The sequence below is a fragment of the Myiozetetes cayanensis genome, unplaced genomic scaffold, assembly GCF_022539395.1.
Source record: "Myiozetetes cayanensis isolate MyiCay16 unplaced genomic scaffold, myiCay2020 scf2-11, whole genome shotgun sequence".
In the NCBI taxonomy this organism is placed as follows: Eukaryota; Metazoa; Chordata; class Aves; order Passeriformes; family Tyrannidae; genus Myiozetetes; species Myiozetetes cayanensis.
In genome coordinates, this window is record NW_026087411.1 from 90,058,053 (window position 1) to 90,076,684 (window position 18,632).

At 42.1% G+C, this 18,632-nt stretch overlaps 1 protein-coding gene across 3 annotated transcripts in view; it reads right to left on the reverse strand.

Moving 5' to 3' along the window:
• Window positions 1–1,555: 1,555 nt before the first annotated feature.
• The window catches only part of BEND6 (BEN domain containing 6), a 30,712-nt gene continuing 13,635 nt past the window's right edge, over window positions 1,556–18,632 (reverse strand). The window contains exons 4-11 of one of the 3 annotated variants that reach the window (XM_050315501.1): window positions 18,411–18,556; window positions 17,793–17,891; window positions 17,248–17,425; window positions 15,587–15,804; window positions 14,103–14,295; window positions 12,116–12,254; window positions 2,521–2,794; window positions 1,556–2,161 (exon numbers count right to left, since the gene is read on the reverse strand). In XM_050315501.1, coding sequence (XP_050171458.1) covers window positions 2,527–2,794; window positions 12,116–12,254; window positions 14,103–14,295; window positions 15,587–15,804; window positions 17,248–17,425; window positions 17,793–17,891; window positions 18,411–18,556 — 1,241 coding nt within the window. In that variant the 3' untranslated portion in view covers window positions 1,556–2,161; window positions 2,521–2,526. Of the gene's footprint in view, window positions 2,795–12,115; window positions 12,255–14,102; window positions 14,296–15,586; window positions 15,805–17,247; window positions 17,426–17,792; window positions 17,892–18,410; window positions 18,557–18,632 lie in introns of all 3 variants that reach the window. The other 2 variants (XM_050315500.1, XM_050315502.1) reach the window with 2 other exon arrangements.

An 18,632-nucleotide genomic window follows, 5' to 3' on the forward strand; every position in this document is an offset into this window, starting at 1 on the left:
TGATGGCTCACACAGTTGGATGGCTGCTTTGCTGGTGATGCACAGAGTGGCTTCCCAGGTGCAGAAGGATGTGCGTCCCTGCAGCTACAAACTGGACTCCAAGATAAGGGAAGAGGCTGATAAGAGGCAAATCCTGCAAGGTGGGATAGTCCTTCTTGTCAAGCCAATGTCCTCCCTTATATGATGGCTCAGCTGTGAAAACCCTCTGGGGAGCAGTGAAGACATTCACACCTAGGCTGAGCTGTTCAGCTGGGATGATGGACCCTAAAGGGCCTTGACTGATTCAACTACACTGACATAAGTAACAGCTGAAACATCTTACAAGGTGCCAAAGACTCGTGAAATGTCCTATGATCCGGTATTACATCATCCAGGGGAGGTCCAGGGGTGTTTCCATGTAGCCTCCACACAATATAAACCCCATGAAAGAGGAGTTTTGTGGACTCTTTCCTTCCACCACTTGGTAGATACAGCCTGCAACCACGAAGAAGACCAGAAGGAAAGCACCAATGGGATGCTGTCAGAATCTATGGAGTGGTGATATCTTTTTTTCTACTTAATCTGTTTCTCTGTCACTTTCATCCCCCCATCCCCTCCTTTTCCTTATCTCTCTCTCTCCCCCCTTGAATACTTCATTTACTGTTAAATAAAACCCATACTATTGACTTTGGCATATGGTCTCACTTGCACCTTATTTCCAGCAGAGAAATCTCTCTAATAACTTTAATAATTGGATCCTAACACTCTCCCTTTCTGTTACTTCTGAAGTTTCTAATCTGTGATTATCTAGTCTTCAATTTTGTGTTCTCAGAGTTTGTCAGGGTCATTTTGGAAAAGCAGTTGTATTTTCTTCCTTTCTGGTCATACTGCAAGGAATATGTCTCTTTTGTTAACTGGGTAGTTATGTAAAAGCTTCTTTTATCTTCCTTTATCCAGTGGGATAACATCAGTTCTATACTTTAGGAGAAAGGAAGGAACGGGCTCTTTGCAGCTTGCTCCCTTTTTACCCTTTGGTAAAACATTAAAATATCTCCTTCTTTATGCTGTTCCTTTTGTCCAGAACACTCATGTCTCTCCCTGGCCCATGCCTAGCAGTAGGGCCCCCACTCTACCATGGAAATCCTTGTTTACTCCTTGTGGTGAGCTGCCAGCCCCACTGGTTTTTTCCTTGGACAACTTACCAAGTCAGCAGAATAAACAAGCACAAAATACAGCGTGATCTGCAGTGCTGCACCAGCGACAGGGAGAGCAGCTACTCCTGTTGGGCTCCATGTACTTGCCCAAGTGCTTCAACACCTCCCAAACAGCTGCAGCTGTGCACTATCAGCTGTGATAACTTTAAGGTTAGAGAACTCTTGTATGGTGGGCCAAATCCTTCCCCAACTAAAACTGACAGGCTTTGCAGAAGTTGGCTTCAGAAGAGTTATTAAAGAAAAAAAAAGAGAAAAATAATTAAAAAAAATGAGCAAGAGAAAAATCCCAACTTTGTTAGAGTGTGCAACAGAGGCTGATGTAAGAAAAGGCCCAGAAGACAGTAAGGACAGTAAAACAGATCTAAGACATAGTAATGTTTAATTTTATTTGATAGAAATTCACTTCAAAAATATGATTACCTATATACATTCTTATATATGCTGTACATAGAGTTACATATACAAAATGTACATAGCATCCTTCTGTTACATTTTATAGATGGTAGTTAATAACATGACTAGAACTAACATATTTCATACCTGCTTTCTTCCTGATCCTATCTACAGGGAGTTGTCAGACATGAGAGATGAAAAAGGATAGCAAATCACTTAATTTTTACCCCAGCCCATACAGAAGTCTTCTCTCTGAGCTACAAGCGAATATGACTTCTTCTGTTGCCTTTTTAACTTTCAGAGGTTAAAAATCAGCTGCTTCTTTGCTGTGAACATCTTGAGAGTTGCAGTTTCATTGCTCTAAGAATGTTTTCCTTCTTTCCAATTTAATAGCTTCCTTAAATACGTATTTTATTTCTTCTTCTCTGCTCATGTGGCCCTGTGCTTTCTAATCCTGAGCTGGCCATAGTGTTCATTTCACTAAGAAATCTTTCTATTCTCTTTTCATATCAGTATCTCTTTTTTGCATTAATATACAGTAGCTTCCTCTGATCAGTTAAGCAGCTTTCTCTCAGCTGTCAAGGTGAAAGGAAGGGGATTAAGATTCCTCATATACATTCTTTTGGTATTACTTTAAATAATGCTTTTTTCTAACTAAGGGGAACTCTATTTGTATTCTTCAGAACAAGTTTATATTTTTTGAATTACTGCATAACATGCATATATCTTATAATATCTTAAATCCAAAGATATTAATATGCCTTCATTTCTTTTCTAGACTGTGGGATTTTTGTTTGTTTGAGAACGAAGTTCTCAGGGTTCTATCTCTGTATACTGTTGGACAGTACCCTATATATACTACCATTTAGATATTTCTTTTTTATTTTATACTACTACTTAATCTCTGTTGAGAATGTGAACTGGTATGAAATACCTTCAGTTATTCCTTGTCTGAGTTCCTGAGATCCTGTCCACAACTCTGGTTGGGAGAGGGCGCTGGTGAACTGCCTGAGAGTTGAGACTCCACCTTAGAAGCAGTGGGCTTGAGACACTCCTGCTGACCCTCTAGGGAGGGAGGTGAAGGAGTCAGGCAGCTGTCACTTTGCTGAAGTTGTGCATTAGCAGCTGGTGAATCATCATCCTGCTGGTCTTGTGTACTGGGAGGAACAGCCGAAGAGATGATGCCCTGAGGAGCAGCTGTTGAACCGCTGTTGAGACAATTTATAAGTTTGAGATATTCACACTAAATGTGCAATTAGTACTGTTCTTAGTTTCTGAGCTGCAGAATTTGTTTATTAGCTAGTTAAATAGTTTTCTTCATTGTCACATTGCCCTTTTCCTTGTTTTTCCTCAGTCTTATGGATCTGAGATGGTGACTTGTTTGTCTCGTTGGATTTGACTCCAAATTTCTCCTCTTGAATCGTAACTGTATTCTGGGGAAAGGGGAAGGAGGTGGGCAAGGAAGAATTAGCAGCAAGAGAAGAGATAAAAGCTGTAGTATTACCAGTTTTAAAGGTTAGTAACTTGTGTGCATAACTGGTTTAAAGATACTGAGCAACAGAGTTATCTCGACCCCTCTCTGTACTTCATTGCTGGAAGGTGAACTGCAGGAGTAACAGTGAGATTATGAGCACTTTTAAATTCTCTTACTTTTCTTATAGAGAATATGTGTGTCATCTGAGTTAAAGGAATCACCGCTTTTATCTTGATTACTTACACGGTGCTTAAATGCTTTTACAGTGAGGAAATTCTTAACAGCTGTAAAATGAATTCATTATAAATCCATTCTAAAAAGCATCTGTTCAAGAGAGATTATGCAGGCAATATGTTAATTGGTTTCCATGGATGTTGGACTGGATTTTAAATAAGTACTGATCAATAACAGACATAAAGACATTTTTAAAATATTGAGTTTAAATTGGAAGATCTATAGGCACTATTAAAAAACAGTCCAGAATTGTTATAGTATAGTCAAGATCTTCCTGTCAAGGCTTCAGGAATATTGTGTACATGAGAAGACTCAGGAATTAGCAAAATTTATGGATCCATCTGATGGAGGTAAAGATTTAAAATTTAAAATATTTAAGATTTAATACTTTCAAAGAAGACAAAGTCTGAGTTTCTGTGCTGTTATTTTTCTTGCCTGTGTCAAGGACAAGGGAAAATACTATAGTGAATCACTGCACACTGTATGTTACAAATACAGAGGACCTTTGTTTTATTAAGTCTTCTCATGTCTAGAAGAAAAGCATTAACATGATAAACTTTATTTTAGCCAGGCTGGTGCATTTGTTTATTGTTTCCAGAGGGGAAACCTGTGTATATAGAGTCTTCAAACAAATATTCTCTAAATATTTCTCAAATAGTCATTCACAGACCACTAGTGGTCCATGGAGTACTACCAGGTGGCTTAGAGAGGAATTTAAGTAGTAAAGCACTGCCACTTTTCAAACAATGGTGTCATAACATAGTCAAACACCTTGGGGTGGTTTTGTTTGTTGTTGGTGGTTTTTTGTTGTTTTTATTCCGTTATGAAGTGTCCTACAATTGCAAATATGCAGGAGGTAACTGAACCAGGAGTAAAGAAAAATGTTACTTCAGCAATGAAAGTCTAAGTAAGTACAAACCTCTATTCCCTGTCTTCCTATTTTAATCTCTTCTCCTGTTCCTTGTTCACCTTTTGTCCTGTTCCTGAGATGAGGCTGAGAGAGGTGAGACTGTTTTAGCCTCCAGAGGATCTTACCTATGTGCATTAATGTCTGACTGGGAGAGTGAGAGATGGTGCCCAGTGGCAGAACTAGAGGCAATGGGCAGAAACAGAACACAGGAGGTCCTGTCTGAACATCAGGAAACACTGCGAGGGTGACCAAGCACTGGCACAGGGTGCCCTGAGAGGTGGTGGAGTCTGCATCTTTGTAGATACTCAACCAAACATGGCTCTGAGCGAGCTGGTCTAGGAGACCCTGCTTTGAGCAGCAGGGTTTGGACCAGCCAACCTACAGAGGTCCCTCACAGCCTCAACCACTCTGTGATATGTGCATTTGGTATATGTGGAAACAATACTATGCCAATAGCTGACTTCACCAGCAGTTTTTGAGTAGTTTCATTCACAAAGTAAAAATGCCCATAATAAGTAGAATGTTATTTAATAATTCCTCTGTCCAAATAATTTAGACTCTTATGCCAGTAAATGATTGCTAATTTAGCTCTCCTATGGTACTTTTATCAGTAGGTACAAAATAGGTGGGATTTTCCTTATCTTCACTTGTGGGTTAATTGGGGCAGAGCAGGTGACATGAAAATGGAACTGACTGGTCTCTGGAGAGCCAAAGAATAATTAGAAAAGTAAGTAATGCCAAACCTAAAACCAGAGATATTCAGCAAAGCAACTCTATACATTTACTTCTGTATTCTTTTCCTGTAAATTAATAGTCTTGTGCTGCTTTGTCAAGAATCAATAACTTTTTTTGTGCTGTAATGTTAAGCTTCTGTATTACATACTGTCATAGTTCGTATTTTTAGCAGGGAATTTTTTCTTTCCTTTCCTCCTGCCGTGTGTGTGTGCTCTGTATATTGCCCATTTAGTTGAACAAAGGAATCGGCCCAAACCCCTAATGGTCGAGATTTGTTTCCTTGACAACGAAGGGGGGAGTTGGCTGGTGTGTGACTGGAAGGGGGTGGAGGCTGGGGGTGGGGGAGAGTCTCTCTCTCTGCCGGGGAGAGGCTGCTGCGGGCTGCAGACACTGCCAGGTTCCTTTGTTCTTTTTTCCTGTCGGAGGGGAACTCTGGCTGGCTGCAGCCCTGCTTACAACGGACCCTAATCAGCTGAAGTTTGTGAGTTTTCTTCCATTGGGAGAACTTTCTGTTTTATTGCTGTTGTTTTCGTTCCCCTTCTTTACCCCCCCCCACCTGGCAGCAGCCAAGGATCTCACAGCGCCGCCTGGTGACGGGCACTGGACATTACAAGTTCTGCTCCTCCAGTGATCCAACAGCGTCACCTGGTGACTACAATAGGACACTACAAGTTTTTTACACCTTCAGTGACCCAACAGCGCCACCTGGTGAATGGTACAGGACATTACAAATTTTGCATCTCCAGTGACCTGACGGCGCCCCCTGCTGACTGTGGTTGGAACTGCACCAAAGGGTGCAAGAAATTGAACTATTTTCCTTTTGCCGGTTTATCGGTTTTGTTCTTGAAGGGGATTATTGGTGGGTATAGGAGTATTACTTAGTTATTTTACTTGCTTTTTTTCGTGTTCCTGTTAATACACACATACCTTTTAATAAAGGGCTGTTATTTTCCCTTTTCCATAATTTGTTTTCCTTCAATCGAAGCCTCTTAATTTTGGATTTATAATTGCTTGGAAAGAGAAGTTTGGGTCTTTTCCTCCTAATCCATCCTCAGCAAAAGACCCTTGTCTCATTTAAACTGGGACATCTTTTGGCGCCCAACGTGGGGCCTGAGAGAGGAAAAGTGGAAAAAGAATAACCGCCCTTGTGTGACTTTATATGTGTTTGTGAACCTGTAGGCACCATGAAGTCTAAGATCACTGCTTTTCTGTGGTATATAATTATGCTGAAATCTATGTCCCACCTGTCGATGTTTTTCAGCTCAGACATTATGACCCTCATTGCAATAAGTATGTTTGAGATCTCGCACTGCCTTTATGACATAGCAAACTCAGTACCTGTTATTTTCCTTCGGGATATGTTCTCAAGGATATATTATTGCTCTAGCCTACACTGTCTCCTTTGGGGTTTTAAAGATAATGGCACCTATTCCTACGGAGAAACACAGGGGAGTATATTCGCCCAACCCTTCATACATTTTCCCTTTGGTTCCACTACAATAGCCTCTGAGAAATTTAAACTCTCTTTAGATGTAAGAGACATTTTATTTTTTGGGCTTCTCGTGCAAGGTGTCATATCTTTTGCCACAGTGTCATATCTAATATTCATAGTTAGGCCCAGGATTTACCAGGAATGGGCACAGAAACCAGCCCCAGAGGTGGAAAACCTCGAATGGCATGGGCCATGGGAGGACGTGGATAAATTTCTAGAAAGTGGTTCAGTTCCTACAACATGGAAGTTCACTCTCGAACAGCTCCTAAACCCTGCACAGATAATAACAGCTGTGAGGGAGAGAGGTCGTGGTAAACCCATAGAGAGGCAGGTGGTAGATGCATGTGGGGCTTTAGCCGTTGCCTACCAAAAGGTGCTCAGTATGGTGCAGCCCTCACAGGGAAAAGGAAAAGATGAAAGTGAGAGGTCTGATACAAGGGTGACTCCAGATAAGGCCAGTTCCAAGGAATCAAACAAGTCAATGGAGGTTGCCCCTATCCAAAAGAGGAAATATAAGACCAAATCAGCCCGTCCAGTAGATGATGATGGGGAGGCAGGACCCTCACAGGTAGCCAACCCGGAACCAGAAATCATCACTGAGTCCTTATCGTATGACAACCTCCGGAAATTACTGTCAGATGTCATTCGTCACTCGAATGAGCCCATACTGATCTGGATGATTCGAGTCTGGGACTCCACGGGTGATACCATAAACCTTGATGGCGGTGAAGCAAGGTTCTTGAGGTCTATTGCCCAGGATGTGGGCATTGAAGAGGCATTTGTGAGAGAATCAAAGCCCCTGTCTCTCTGGGCACGGCTGCTGGGCGCTGTGAGAGAGGTTCGTTTACAGAGAGGCTTTGCAGGCAGACCATTTGGTGAAAAGCTGGAATACCATGGAGGAGGGGATCTGACGCCTGAGGGAAATGGCACTGTTGGAGGTTCTGTTTGGAAGGGATATGCAAGCTAATCACGATCCTGACAAGGTTAGGTTTACACCATACATGTGGTGGACCTTCATACATATCGGGCCATCTGCACACGTCAGTTACCTGACATCATTGGAGGCTGGGGAAAAGAGTGAGCCAGTGGCGTTTATAGCAAATAAACTTCGGATGTACGACAGTATGGTCCAAGGATCACTACAAGCCCGCGTTTCCTCCGTAGAGACCTCGATCAATAACCTGACTAACATAGCTACAAAATTACAAGATCAACAGGAGAAAATCCTAGAAAAGATTGAGAGAAACAGCTCCCAGGTGGCACCAGTGAGAACCGGGCACCCCCCAACTAGAGAGGGTAGAGAGACCTCATGAACTGAGCTGTGGTATTTCCTATCTGGCCATGGAGAAGACATGAGACAGTGGGACAGGAAACCTACCCATGTCTTGGCAGCCCGAGTACAAGAGTTGAAGGACCAGAGAAAAACAAAGTCCGTGAAAGTGAGTGCAGTGCCAGTATCCCGTGGGCAGGGATCTGACCCACTAGAAGGTACCTCCCGCCGGTATTTGCAGACGGAAAACTGTGACGAGCAGGATAGAGACCAGTATTAGAGGGGCCCTGCCTCTAGCCAGGTAGAGGCACGGGACAACCGTGTCTATTGGACGGTGTGGATCCGATGGCCTGGCACATCAGACCCACAAGAATATAAGGCTTTGGTTGACACTGGCGCTCAATGTACGTTAATGCCCTCAGGACATGTGGGACCAGAGGCTATTTCCATTTCTGGGGTGACAGGAGGGTCGCAGCAGTTGACCGTGCTGGAAGCTGAAGTGAGCTTGACCGGGAAGGAGTGGCAGAAACACCCCATTGTGACTGGTCCAGATGCCCCATGTATCCTGGGCATTGACTACCTTAGGAATGGGTATTTCAAAGACCCCAAGGGACATAGATGGGCTTTTGGAATAGCTGCTGTGGAGACAGAGGCTGCTAAGCAGTTGAATTCACTACCTGACCTCTCGGAGAACCCTTCTGCTGTGGGACTGTTGAAGGTTGAGGAACAGCGAGTGCCAATTGCCACTACAATAGTGCACCGTCGGCAGTACCAAACAAATCGAGACTCTGTGATTCCCATCCATGAGATGATCCGTGAGCTGGAGAGCCAAGGAGTGATCAGCAGGATCCACTCCCCCTTCAACAGCCCCATCTGGCCTGTGCGTAAGTCCGACAGAGAATGGAGACTGACTGTGGACTATTGTGGCCTGAATGAAGCCACCCCGCCGCTGAGTGCCGCAGTTCCAGACATGTTGGAGCTCCAGTACGAGCTGGAGTCTAAGGCAGCGAGGTGGTACGCCACTATTGACATTGCGAATGCATTCTTCTCCATTCCCTTGGCAGCAGAGTGCAGGCTGCAGTTTGCTTTCATGTGGAGGGGTGTGCAGTACACATGGAACCGACTGCCCCAGGGGTGGAAACACAGTCCCACCATCTGCCACGGATTGATCCAGGCTACACTAGAGAAAGGTGAAGCCCCAGAACACCTGCAGTACATTGATGACATCATCGTATGGGGGGACACAGCAGAAGAGGTCTCTGAGAAAGGAAAAAGATCATACAGATTCTCCTGGAAGCTGGGTTTGCCATTAAAAGAGTAAAGTCAAGGGACCTGCCCGAGAGATCCAGTTCCTGGGAGTAAAGTGGCAAGATGGACGTCGTCAAATCCCGACTGAAGTCATCAATAAAATCACAGCAATGGCCCCACCAACTAGCAAGAAGGAAACACAAGCTTTCCTGGGTGCCATAGGTTTTGGAGAATGCATATCCCGAGTACAGCCAGATCGTAAGCCCTCTCTATCTGGTAACCCGCAAGAAGAATGATTTCCAGTGGGGTCCTGAACAACAACAAGCATTTGAACAGATTAAACAGGAGATTGCCCATGCTGTAGCCCTTGGGCCAGTCAGGACAGGACCAGATGTGAAGAATGTGCTCTACTCTGCATCTGGGGATAAGGGCCTCTCCTGGAGCCTCTGGCAGAAGGTGCCTGGCAAGACCCGAGGCCGCCCACTTGGATTCTGGAGCCGAAGCTACAGGGGGTCGGAAGCCAATTACACTCCAACAGAAAAAGAGATCCTAGCAGCTTATGAGGGAGTACAAGCTGCCTCAGAGGTGATTGGCACAGAAGAACAGCTCCTCCTGGCACCTCGGCTGCCAGTGTTGGGTTGGATGTTCAAAGGAAGACGCCCTCTACTCATCATGCCACTGATGCCACCTGGAGCAAATGGACCGCTCTGATCACGCAGCGCCCCGCATTGGAAACCCAAATCGCCCTGGGATCCTAGAAATCATCACGAACTGGCCGGAAGGTGAGGATTTTAGTCTAGCAGAAGAAGAAGAAGGGGAGCAGGTGAGTACGGGCAGAGGAAGCCCCAGCATACAACCAACTACCAGAAGAAGACATACGCTATGCACTCTTTACTGATGGTTCCTGCCGTATTGTAGGGATGAAAAATAAATGGAAAGCAGCCGTATGGAGTCCCACACGACAAGTTGCAGAAGCTATGGAAGGAGAGGGTGAATCAAGCCAATTCGCAGAGCTCAAAGCTGTCCAGTTGGCATTGGACATTGCTGAACGAGAGAAGTGGCCAAAACTTTACCTCTACACGGACTCATGGATGGTGACCAATGCCCTGTGGGGGTGGTTGGACAGATGGAAGAAGACCAATTGGAAACATAGGGGAAAACCCATCTGGGCCGCTGATATATGGCAAGACATTGCTACCCGGGTAGAGAAGCTGATTGTGAGGGTCCGCCACGTAGACGCCCACGTGCCCAAAAATCGAGCCAATGAAGAACATCGCAACAATGAACAGGCAGACCGAGCTGCACAAGTTGAGGTGTCACAGGTGGACCTAGACTGGCAGCACAAAGGCGAACTGTTCTTAGCACGATGGACTCATGATGCCGCCGACCATCAAGGCAGAGATGCCACCTACAAATGGGCACGAGACCAAGGGGTGGATCTAACCATGGATGCTATCTCTCAGGTTATCCATGACTGTGAGACATGCGCTGCCATTAAACAGGCTAAGAGACTGAAACCCCTATGGTATGGTGGATGGTGGAATAAATACAGGTATGGGGAGGCTTGGCAGGTTGATTATATCACACTGCCACAGACCCATCAAGGTAAGCATTATGTGCTCACCATGGTGGAAGCCACCACTGGATGGCTGGAGACGCATCCGGTGCCCCACGCCACTGCCAGAAATACCATCCTGGGCCTTGAAAAACAGGTCCTGTGGCAGCACGGCACCCCAGAGCGGATTGAGTCAGATAATGGGACACACTTCAAAAATAGTTTAGTTACCACCTGGGCGAAAGAGCATGGCATTGAGTGGGTCTATCACATACCATACCATGCAGCAGCTACCGGGAAGGTTGAACGGTGCAATGGACTGTTGAAGACTACCCTGAAAGCATTAGGTGGAGGGACTTTCAAACACTGGGATCAACACCTAGCAAAGGCTACATGGTTAGTCAACACTAGAGGCTCTGTCAATCGAGCCGGCCCTGCCCAATCAGAGTCCCTTCACACTGTAGATGGGGACAAGGTCCCAGTGGTTCACATGAGAGGTGTGTTAGGTAAAACAGTTTGGGTTAACCATGCCTCGAGCAAAGGCAAATCCATTCGTGGAGTTGTCTTTGCCCAAGGACCTGGTTGCACATGGTGGGTGATGCAAGAAGATGGAGAAACCCGGTGCATACCCCAAGGAGAGATTATCTTAGGGTAAACAGGTCATAACTCTACTCGTATTTGTATCTATATGTATTTGTGAATATGTACATAGTCTAGAATGATGTATGTATATGTGGAGTTAAAAAAAAAAAGGTTCAATTTGATAGATGTATGGTGGCATGGGAAAGGAAAAAAAAAATTCGGGGTGGATAATGTCATAGTTCGTATTTTTAGCAGGGAATTTTTTCTTTCCTCTCCTCCTGCCAGTGTGTGTGTGCTCTGTATATTGCCCATTTAGTTGAACAAAGGAATCGGCCCGAGCCCCTAATGGTCGAGATTTGTTTCCTTGACAACGAAGGGGGGAGTTGGCTGGTGTGTGACTGGAAGGGGGTGGAGGCTGGGGGGGGGGAAGAGCTCTCTCTCTGCCGGGGAGAGGCTGCTGCGGGCTGCAGACACTGCCGGGTTCCTTTGTTCTTTTTTCCTGTCGGAGGGGAACTCTGGCTGGCTGCAGCCCTGCTTACAACGGACCCTAATCAGCTGAAGTTTGTGAGTTTTCTTCCATTGGGAGAACTTTCTGTTTTATTGCTGTTGTTTTTTTCCTTCCCCTTCTTCCCCCCCCCCACCTGGCGGCAGCCAAGGATCTCACAGCGCCGCCTGGTGACGGGCACTGGACATTACAAGTTCTACTCCTCCAGTGATCCAACAGCGCCACCTGGTGACTACAATAGGACACTACAAGTTTTTTACACCTTCAGTGACCCAACAGCGCCACCTGGTGAATGGTACAGGACATTACAAATTTTGCATCTCCAGTGACCTGACGGCGCCCCCTGCTGACTGTGGTTGGAACATATACTTTTTGTACAAGTTTATGGAAATATTTATCCACTTGGTAATGCATATATATGTATGCATTTTCATTGTGATTTTAAGAGTGCTTTTAGATTTTGTAACCACAGAGTAATACATGGAATTACACCTTACAAACTAATTTTTTTTTTCAAGACTTACCAAAAGCTTTGTTTCTGAAAAGCACCTGAGTTAAGATCTTTGCTTAAAATTGGCTTCTTGGTGCAATTGTTCAGTTTTTGTCCCATCATTCGCCGAATTAAAGCATCATCTGTGTTTGGAAACAACTGTTTTGTGATTCCTGCAAAATAAAGAGATCATATAAATGAGGCCTTCAGATCAAGGAAACAAGAGATGTGTGATCTAAAATCAATTTCTTTCACCTTTTAAATTTCCAGTGACTTCAGCTTCAGATCTAGTTACTTCCCTGTCTTTACAAACTCCTTCACATATTTTGCAGATGCCAGCTCTTGCTTTTCTCTGTGCCTTCCATATTGCTGTGCCTGCTTTTGGCAGATTCAAAAGGAACTCCAGGGCCACAAGGGCTTCCTGTAGAGAGTGATTTGTGTTTGCTAATCCTCCCACCCTTTGTTCTGTTCTTGATCAGAGAGTCCTTTTCCTACCCTCATCAGTCCTCATGCCTCTTAATCTTACTCTTTTTTTCATTAATTTTCATTTGCAGATAATGTCTCTTTTTTTAAAACTTTCCCTTCTGTTTTGCCTGGCTAAGTTTTTTGAATGCAATACTAACAGGACTCGACATGAGGAATATGATTCCTGCTCCTGTCTTCTCCATCCTCACTCCCCTGGATTTCCCCACCCTTTATAATTTCATTTTATTTTGAAGTCCTACAGTTTCCATTTCTTTAAATAATCTTATCTGCTAACTCATTTTCTACAGTCCTAGAACTCCCAGCCTTCCTTCTAATTTTTCTTTTTCTCTTATATAATGTTGACACTTTTCAGTTCTAATTCCAGAGTGTTCTCTTCTACCTTAACAGATTTCTTTGATTTTCTCTTATAGGCTTTGTCACTGAATTCTCCGCAGCATGCTGTATTCTATGTCCTGATTATCTTCTCTGCTACCTTTTTCAGTTTTCCCTAGATCCTTTCCCAGAATCCACCTTTAGAAAAGTCACTATTAGCATTTAGAATCATAAACTCATTTAGGTCAAAAAGGACTATGAAGTTCATTGAGTCCAACCATTCTTCTCAACCGACAAAATCCTTTTCATTTTTCTCATACAACAATCTGAAATAGTCTCATTTTACTGCCTCTAAATATATTTTCACTATCTTACACACTGTTTCCTTTTATCTCTCTTGACTTTAGGCCTTTTTCTCTAGCTAGGTTCTTAAGGAAAAGACTGATAACTTTGAAACTACTGTCCAACTTCAAGAAAACTGGACCAGGGTACAGGAACTGGAGCTAAGCTGGAAAGGGAACTGAGAGAAGTGGGGAAATCCTCGGGACTGGCGATGGGAAAGGGATAACAGATTTGGGGTATGTTGTTCAAGTATTAAACTATAGGTGTGAATCCAGTAAAAATCAGGCTTCATGTCCTCACAAAATACTGTTTTTTTAAAGCTGCTACTTCCATCTGAATTTATTCTTTGTCCTATGCATCAAATATTTTCTGCCTTAAACCTCAGCGTAGAACAAATTTTCTTTGCTTCTCTGATCACTATTCCTGTCCTCTATACTTATTGTCTCCTTCTGCCTCTAGCGCTATTTAAAATGTCAGAATTCATAACATTCACTAACTTCAGAACACAGCAGACGTAATTTTAAATTTGATTCGTGTGTCCTCTTTATGCCTTCCCTTATCTGTTATCACCATGCTCCAAATTTGATTGTCATAGATTAACCTTTCAAAGGCTAAGAGATTTACAATATCACTGTGTATCCCAATGTGCCTGAGTAGGTACATAAATAAACCCCACAAAACTCACACAGTAGAAATACTACTATTTAGCATTTCATTGACAGTATTTGTAACAGACGGTTTAAAAAACTATGTAGCTGGAGAAGGAAATATGAAACAGCCCATTACCTGAGTTGACCAGCTATTAAACATTACAGCCCCTCCCTCAGAGAAAGCCCCCTGTCAAGGCAGTGCCACATTGAGTAATGTTAACAAGCCATCACCTATGATTTCCTGAACTTCATTCTGATTCATAGCTGGTTTTGCCGCTTTATCCTTTGAAGAGGAGGACTTTGCACCTGTCAGGCTGTGTGTAGCCATGTATTCATGTGTATAAAGTGCTTGCATCAAGTCATTTATAAATTTTTGAGGTTTGCTCTTGTTACAAAGTGCGATCTGCCACTTTTCAATCTTGAACTGGAAAACAAAATTGGTCATAAGTGTAACTATTGCAGTTTACTAGAAATATTATATAGTATTACTGCTGAAATTATGTTTTTAATTTTCTATTTTTAAACCACAATTTCAAACGTAATCTCTGCAAATGACGTACTTGAGATTAACACTAAACTTGCATACCACTCAGCATTTGGAACTACAGACACACCTTAATTTTTTTCCAGGACCCCATCTACCCTAGGAAACCCTTCACCAAGCAATCCTTATTATTCACTAGTGGAGACACGACATGTTCAGACATATCAAAATCCTTCTGCTTGCACTCCATGCAGGCTGGCCATGGTCCAGTTCTGGCATGGTTTCTGTACAGCCTCAGTAGCATGGCACTATGCCCAAGCTAATATTCCTGCCTCTGAGCAGACATGCCCTAAGAACTGTGACAGCTGGTACTGAGCTTTGAGAGTGCCTTCTACACACAGCAGTGGTACAGCCCAAGAATTTGAACTCTCCCAATCAGCAATTGTGAGCCACCTCTTTTAAGTAAGGCAGGTTGCTTAGAAAATTAGGTCTTTTTATTTCTTTGAAGATGTTAGGTCAAATTTAGTGTATTGCAATAAGCAGTCAAAACATCATAACTTTATAATTTTGAATAGACTTCTTTGGGTTTTAGCTCCCCCCGACAACACACGAGAATGATTTGAATGGATTAGCATGACCCAGTGCATAAGAATGTTTATGTAAATTGTGCATGCAGAAGCTGAAATTATTCTTTTGGCTGCATCTTGAATTTTTTTCATGTACAGATGCTGTGCCTCAGATTTCTTAATCATGTTCTGTTATAATTACAGAGAATAGGGGAACTTCTTAACTCAGTTTCTCTGTATACTTGTATTTTTCTACTTAACTACAGAAACATACCCGCCTCCAATTACAAATTAACAGTTTAAACAGACTGTTGGTATTTTTCTTAGATTCTCCCTCTAAAACACTACCATTCTCCTTTGGCATCCAAACCATTAGAATGGAAGTTATCCCTGGCATTTTCTTCATGCATTCCACATTCTGCCCTTAGACACGGATGTGCGAGGTCACTAAAATTAAAGGAAGTTTCAGAGGTACAGGATGAAACCTAGTGCCTTCCATGGAAAGAGCTTTCTGCTCAGAAGGAGCTCATTAGTCACGTAATCAACAGAATGATGACAAAATAATTTCTGCTGATGTCTATTTTTTATATTTGTTATACTATAATAGTAAAGTTCGTACTGTATAAAGTTTTCATTTTTGTGCCTGAAACTGCCTTTTAACTGACCTGTTTTTCAGTCTGTTGCTCCTCATCTTCCACATTCAAAGTTACTGGTGAGCTGGAGTTACTATGCATGGCTGCACAGGGATCTGCTAATGGATTGTGAGATGCCTTCCAAACAGCATGTGAGTGCAGACTGGACGTAGATGATGTCACTCCCCCTTTGAGCAGCGCTTCAGCCATCCCTACCAGTTCCTCAAAATGAGTGACTGCCTGTGGCAAGACTGAAATCAGATGGAAAGTCAGGGGTAGAATAGTAATTGAACCTTTCAGGCTCGAATTGCATAAGCATGTATATTTTTGCAATTAGATTTGTGTCATAATACGAAAGTAGTCAGCAAAGACTTTTCAACATACTTTTTTCCTCTTCTCCCAAATGCTTTCCCACCATTCTACTGTCCCCACCTGTGAAGATCTGGCCTTAGTTTCTAGAATAGATCAGTTCTGTGCAAGGCTAAGGGGAACTATTAGTTTATGCCCATCATGGCACTAAGCACTCTTTTTTCTTTTTACTATCTCAAAATCTCTACAAGTCTGTAAAGCTATTGAATATGGGCTAAGTAATATCTGATGTTTTTTTCTTCAAAGAAGTTACACAGACTGCAGAGACTTCTCCATTTTTAAATCTATAATGAATATGTTTTAAATAACCTTTTTTCCTAGTAATATTTATTTTCAAATATAAACTTTTATTAAGTCCATTAGAGAAAAATCAATTCAGAACAAAAAGGATGCAAGGGATGATGAATCAGCAAGATATAGAATCACTAAGTTACCGAAAATACTGTAAAAGACTACTACAAGTGCTTAAGATGCAAGAAAAATGGACTTAAATGTGTGAGAAAAGTTGTCAGACACTAAGAAAATGCTTACAAATAATATTTAAAAAGGTAGAGATGAATGATTCAAACCAAGATGAATAACATAAAAGAGGAGTCAGGTGAGCAATGAAACTGATAAGCAGTTGCAAAATCATATGACAATAAAAAGATCAGATACTAGGCTGTCTAGGGATAGTACAGTGTAGCTGGCAAGGGAAGGAGCAAATCCTCTTTAAACATTATTAATTCACTAATGTTTTGAAATTTTGGATTTAGTCTTGGCTGCACCAGAGTAAGGGACAGGAACAAGTGAGAGGGGCTTCAGAAATGATCACCAAGTGATCATTTATATGGATTATTATGGATATTATTACAGAGTAATTTATAGAAGAACAAAATGGTTCACCTCTGGGAAAGGATTAAATTTGGTGCACCTGGAACTAACTCAGATTATCAATAATGAGGAATTACAAAAGTAATTAGAAATTAAATAATTCCAGAATAAATAAAATTCCAATAGATCAAGTAAGACTGCTAATAAATGAGGTTAGTTGGACTGGTCAGTGGAGTGTTTGAGCTTAGCCGAGGGTTATACACAGCTTTTGGAAAGGTTCTTCTGAGAACAACTGACAGGATTTAGATAGATTTTTCCATTTCTAAGTTTATGATTGCATGGCCTCCGTGTAAAGTGCTGCTGAAATTAAATGTTGCCATGTATCAAAGACTTTGATGCTAATGGTAGGCCTTGATCGTGTCAGGTGTTTGAGTATCCATAATTTCCAGCCAAATGGCCTCTTATAAATCAAACTACAGGTTTTCCTTTCATCAAAATACTCCTGATATTACCTTGAAGCATCACCAGGGACTGCCTTAGGCGGCAGTTTTCTCTCATGGTGTCTGTCAGCTTCCTCTTGAGACTTTTAATTTTGGCACACAGTTCTACCTTGGACAGTTGAAATAAAGGCTCTTCATCATCACTGCTGCTTTCACTATACAGAAAGCTGCTTTCTGAGTATGGTTCTCTCTGAAAAAAACCAAAATAACCATGCTATCTAGAGCAACAACAACAGAAAATTAAAGTATTGAAACTAACATTAAAATATCTGACTCAATCACAGCATTCTCTTTTATAAACAGACTCAGTGCATTTTAATAAAAACTGTTACTGAACATAGCTATTACTATTCCTGTTACAATTAAAAATGAAAGGTCAATGTAATATGTAACTGCTACGCACCTTTGTCTCTGTTCTCCGTTCACCAGTTTTCCAAGGAAGTGTCTTTTAAACTTCACTAAGCTTCCCGAAAACAAAACTCTTATGCCCCTCTCAACAAATACATTTCAATTTGCTTTTGCTTAAAACATTAAAATTGCTGAAGATGGATGTTTACCTGTTTGTTAATTAAAGATGTTTCAAGTTGACTCAGGATGTTGGCAGGAGCAGATGCCTGCAATGATTTCTTTCTTTTTATATGTTTCCTCATCTTCCCCTGTAAACAAGTGCATAACAGTGCCTTTGCATTCCTATAGAGCCTTTCAGTACAGTATAACTGTATACTATAACTCATAGTATAACATAAACTTTTATTCACTGTGCACTTGATATTCTTAGTCAGTATTATGTATGTAACTTTTTGTTAAGTTTTATGTTTTTCTTCTCTGCATTTTGTCACTGTGGATCTTGGCAAAATGCACAGCTCAGAAGACCTGGTCCCTTCCCTTTTTTACACCCTGGTCAGATTTCTGTCTTACGGGAGAAAATGTAATGGAGCTGCAGAGCATCCAGTTCTTGAATAACATTCTTTTTAAATAGCAAAGGACAAAATCTATTGGCCTAACTAATTACTCTGACAGGTTATTGTGCTGAGGTACCATGTGAAGATTACCTGTATTTGTCTTACCTTTACTAAACATGTTTTGTGTGTTATAATGTGAAGAATCAATAGTTACAGTCTATTTCATTCCTTTATGGGCCTACCAATATCAAACACAAAAAGACAGAAACTCACCTGTTCTTTATCCAGGTCACTGTCCTCACTTTCTGAGAATATCATTTCTATCTTCTTCCTCTTGCCTTTTCCAAGGACTTGTATTTTTGTAATTTCATCTGCTCGTAGTATCTTTTGCATCATTTCCACCAGCTCCTGGGGATCATCTGAAGTGATTGGATAAAAAAGGCCAAAGCACAGACAATCAGGTAGCAATACCTTACAACTAGATTTTGTAGCAGA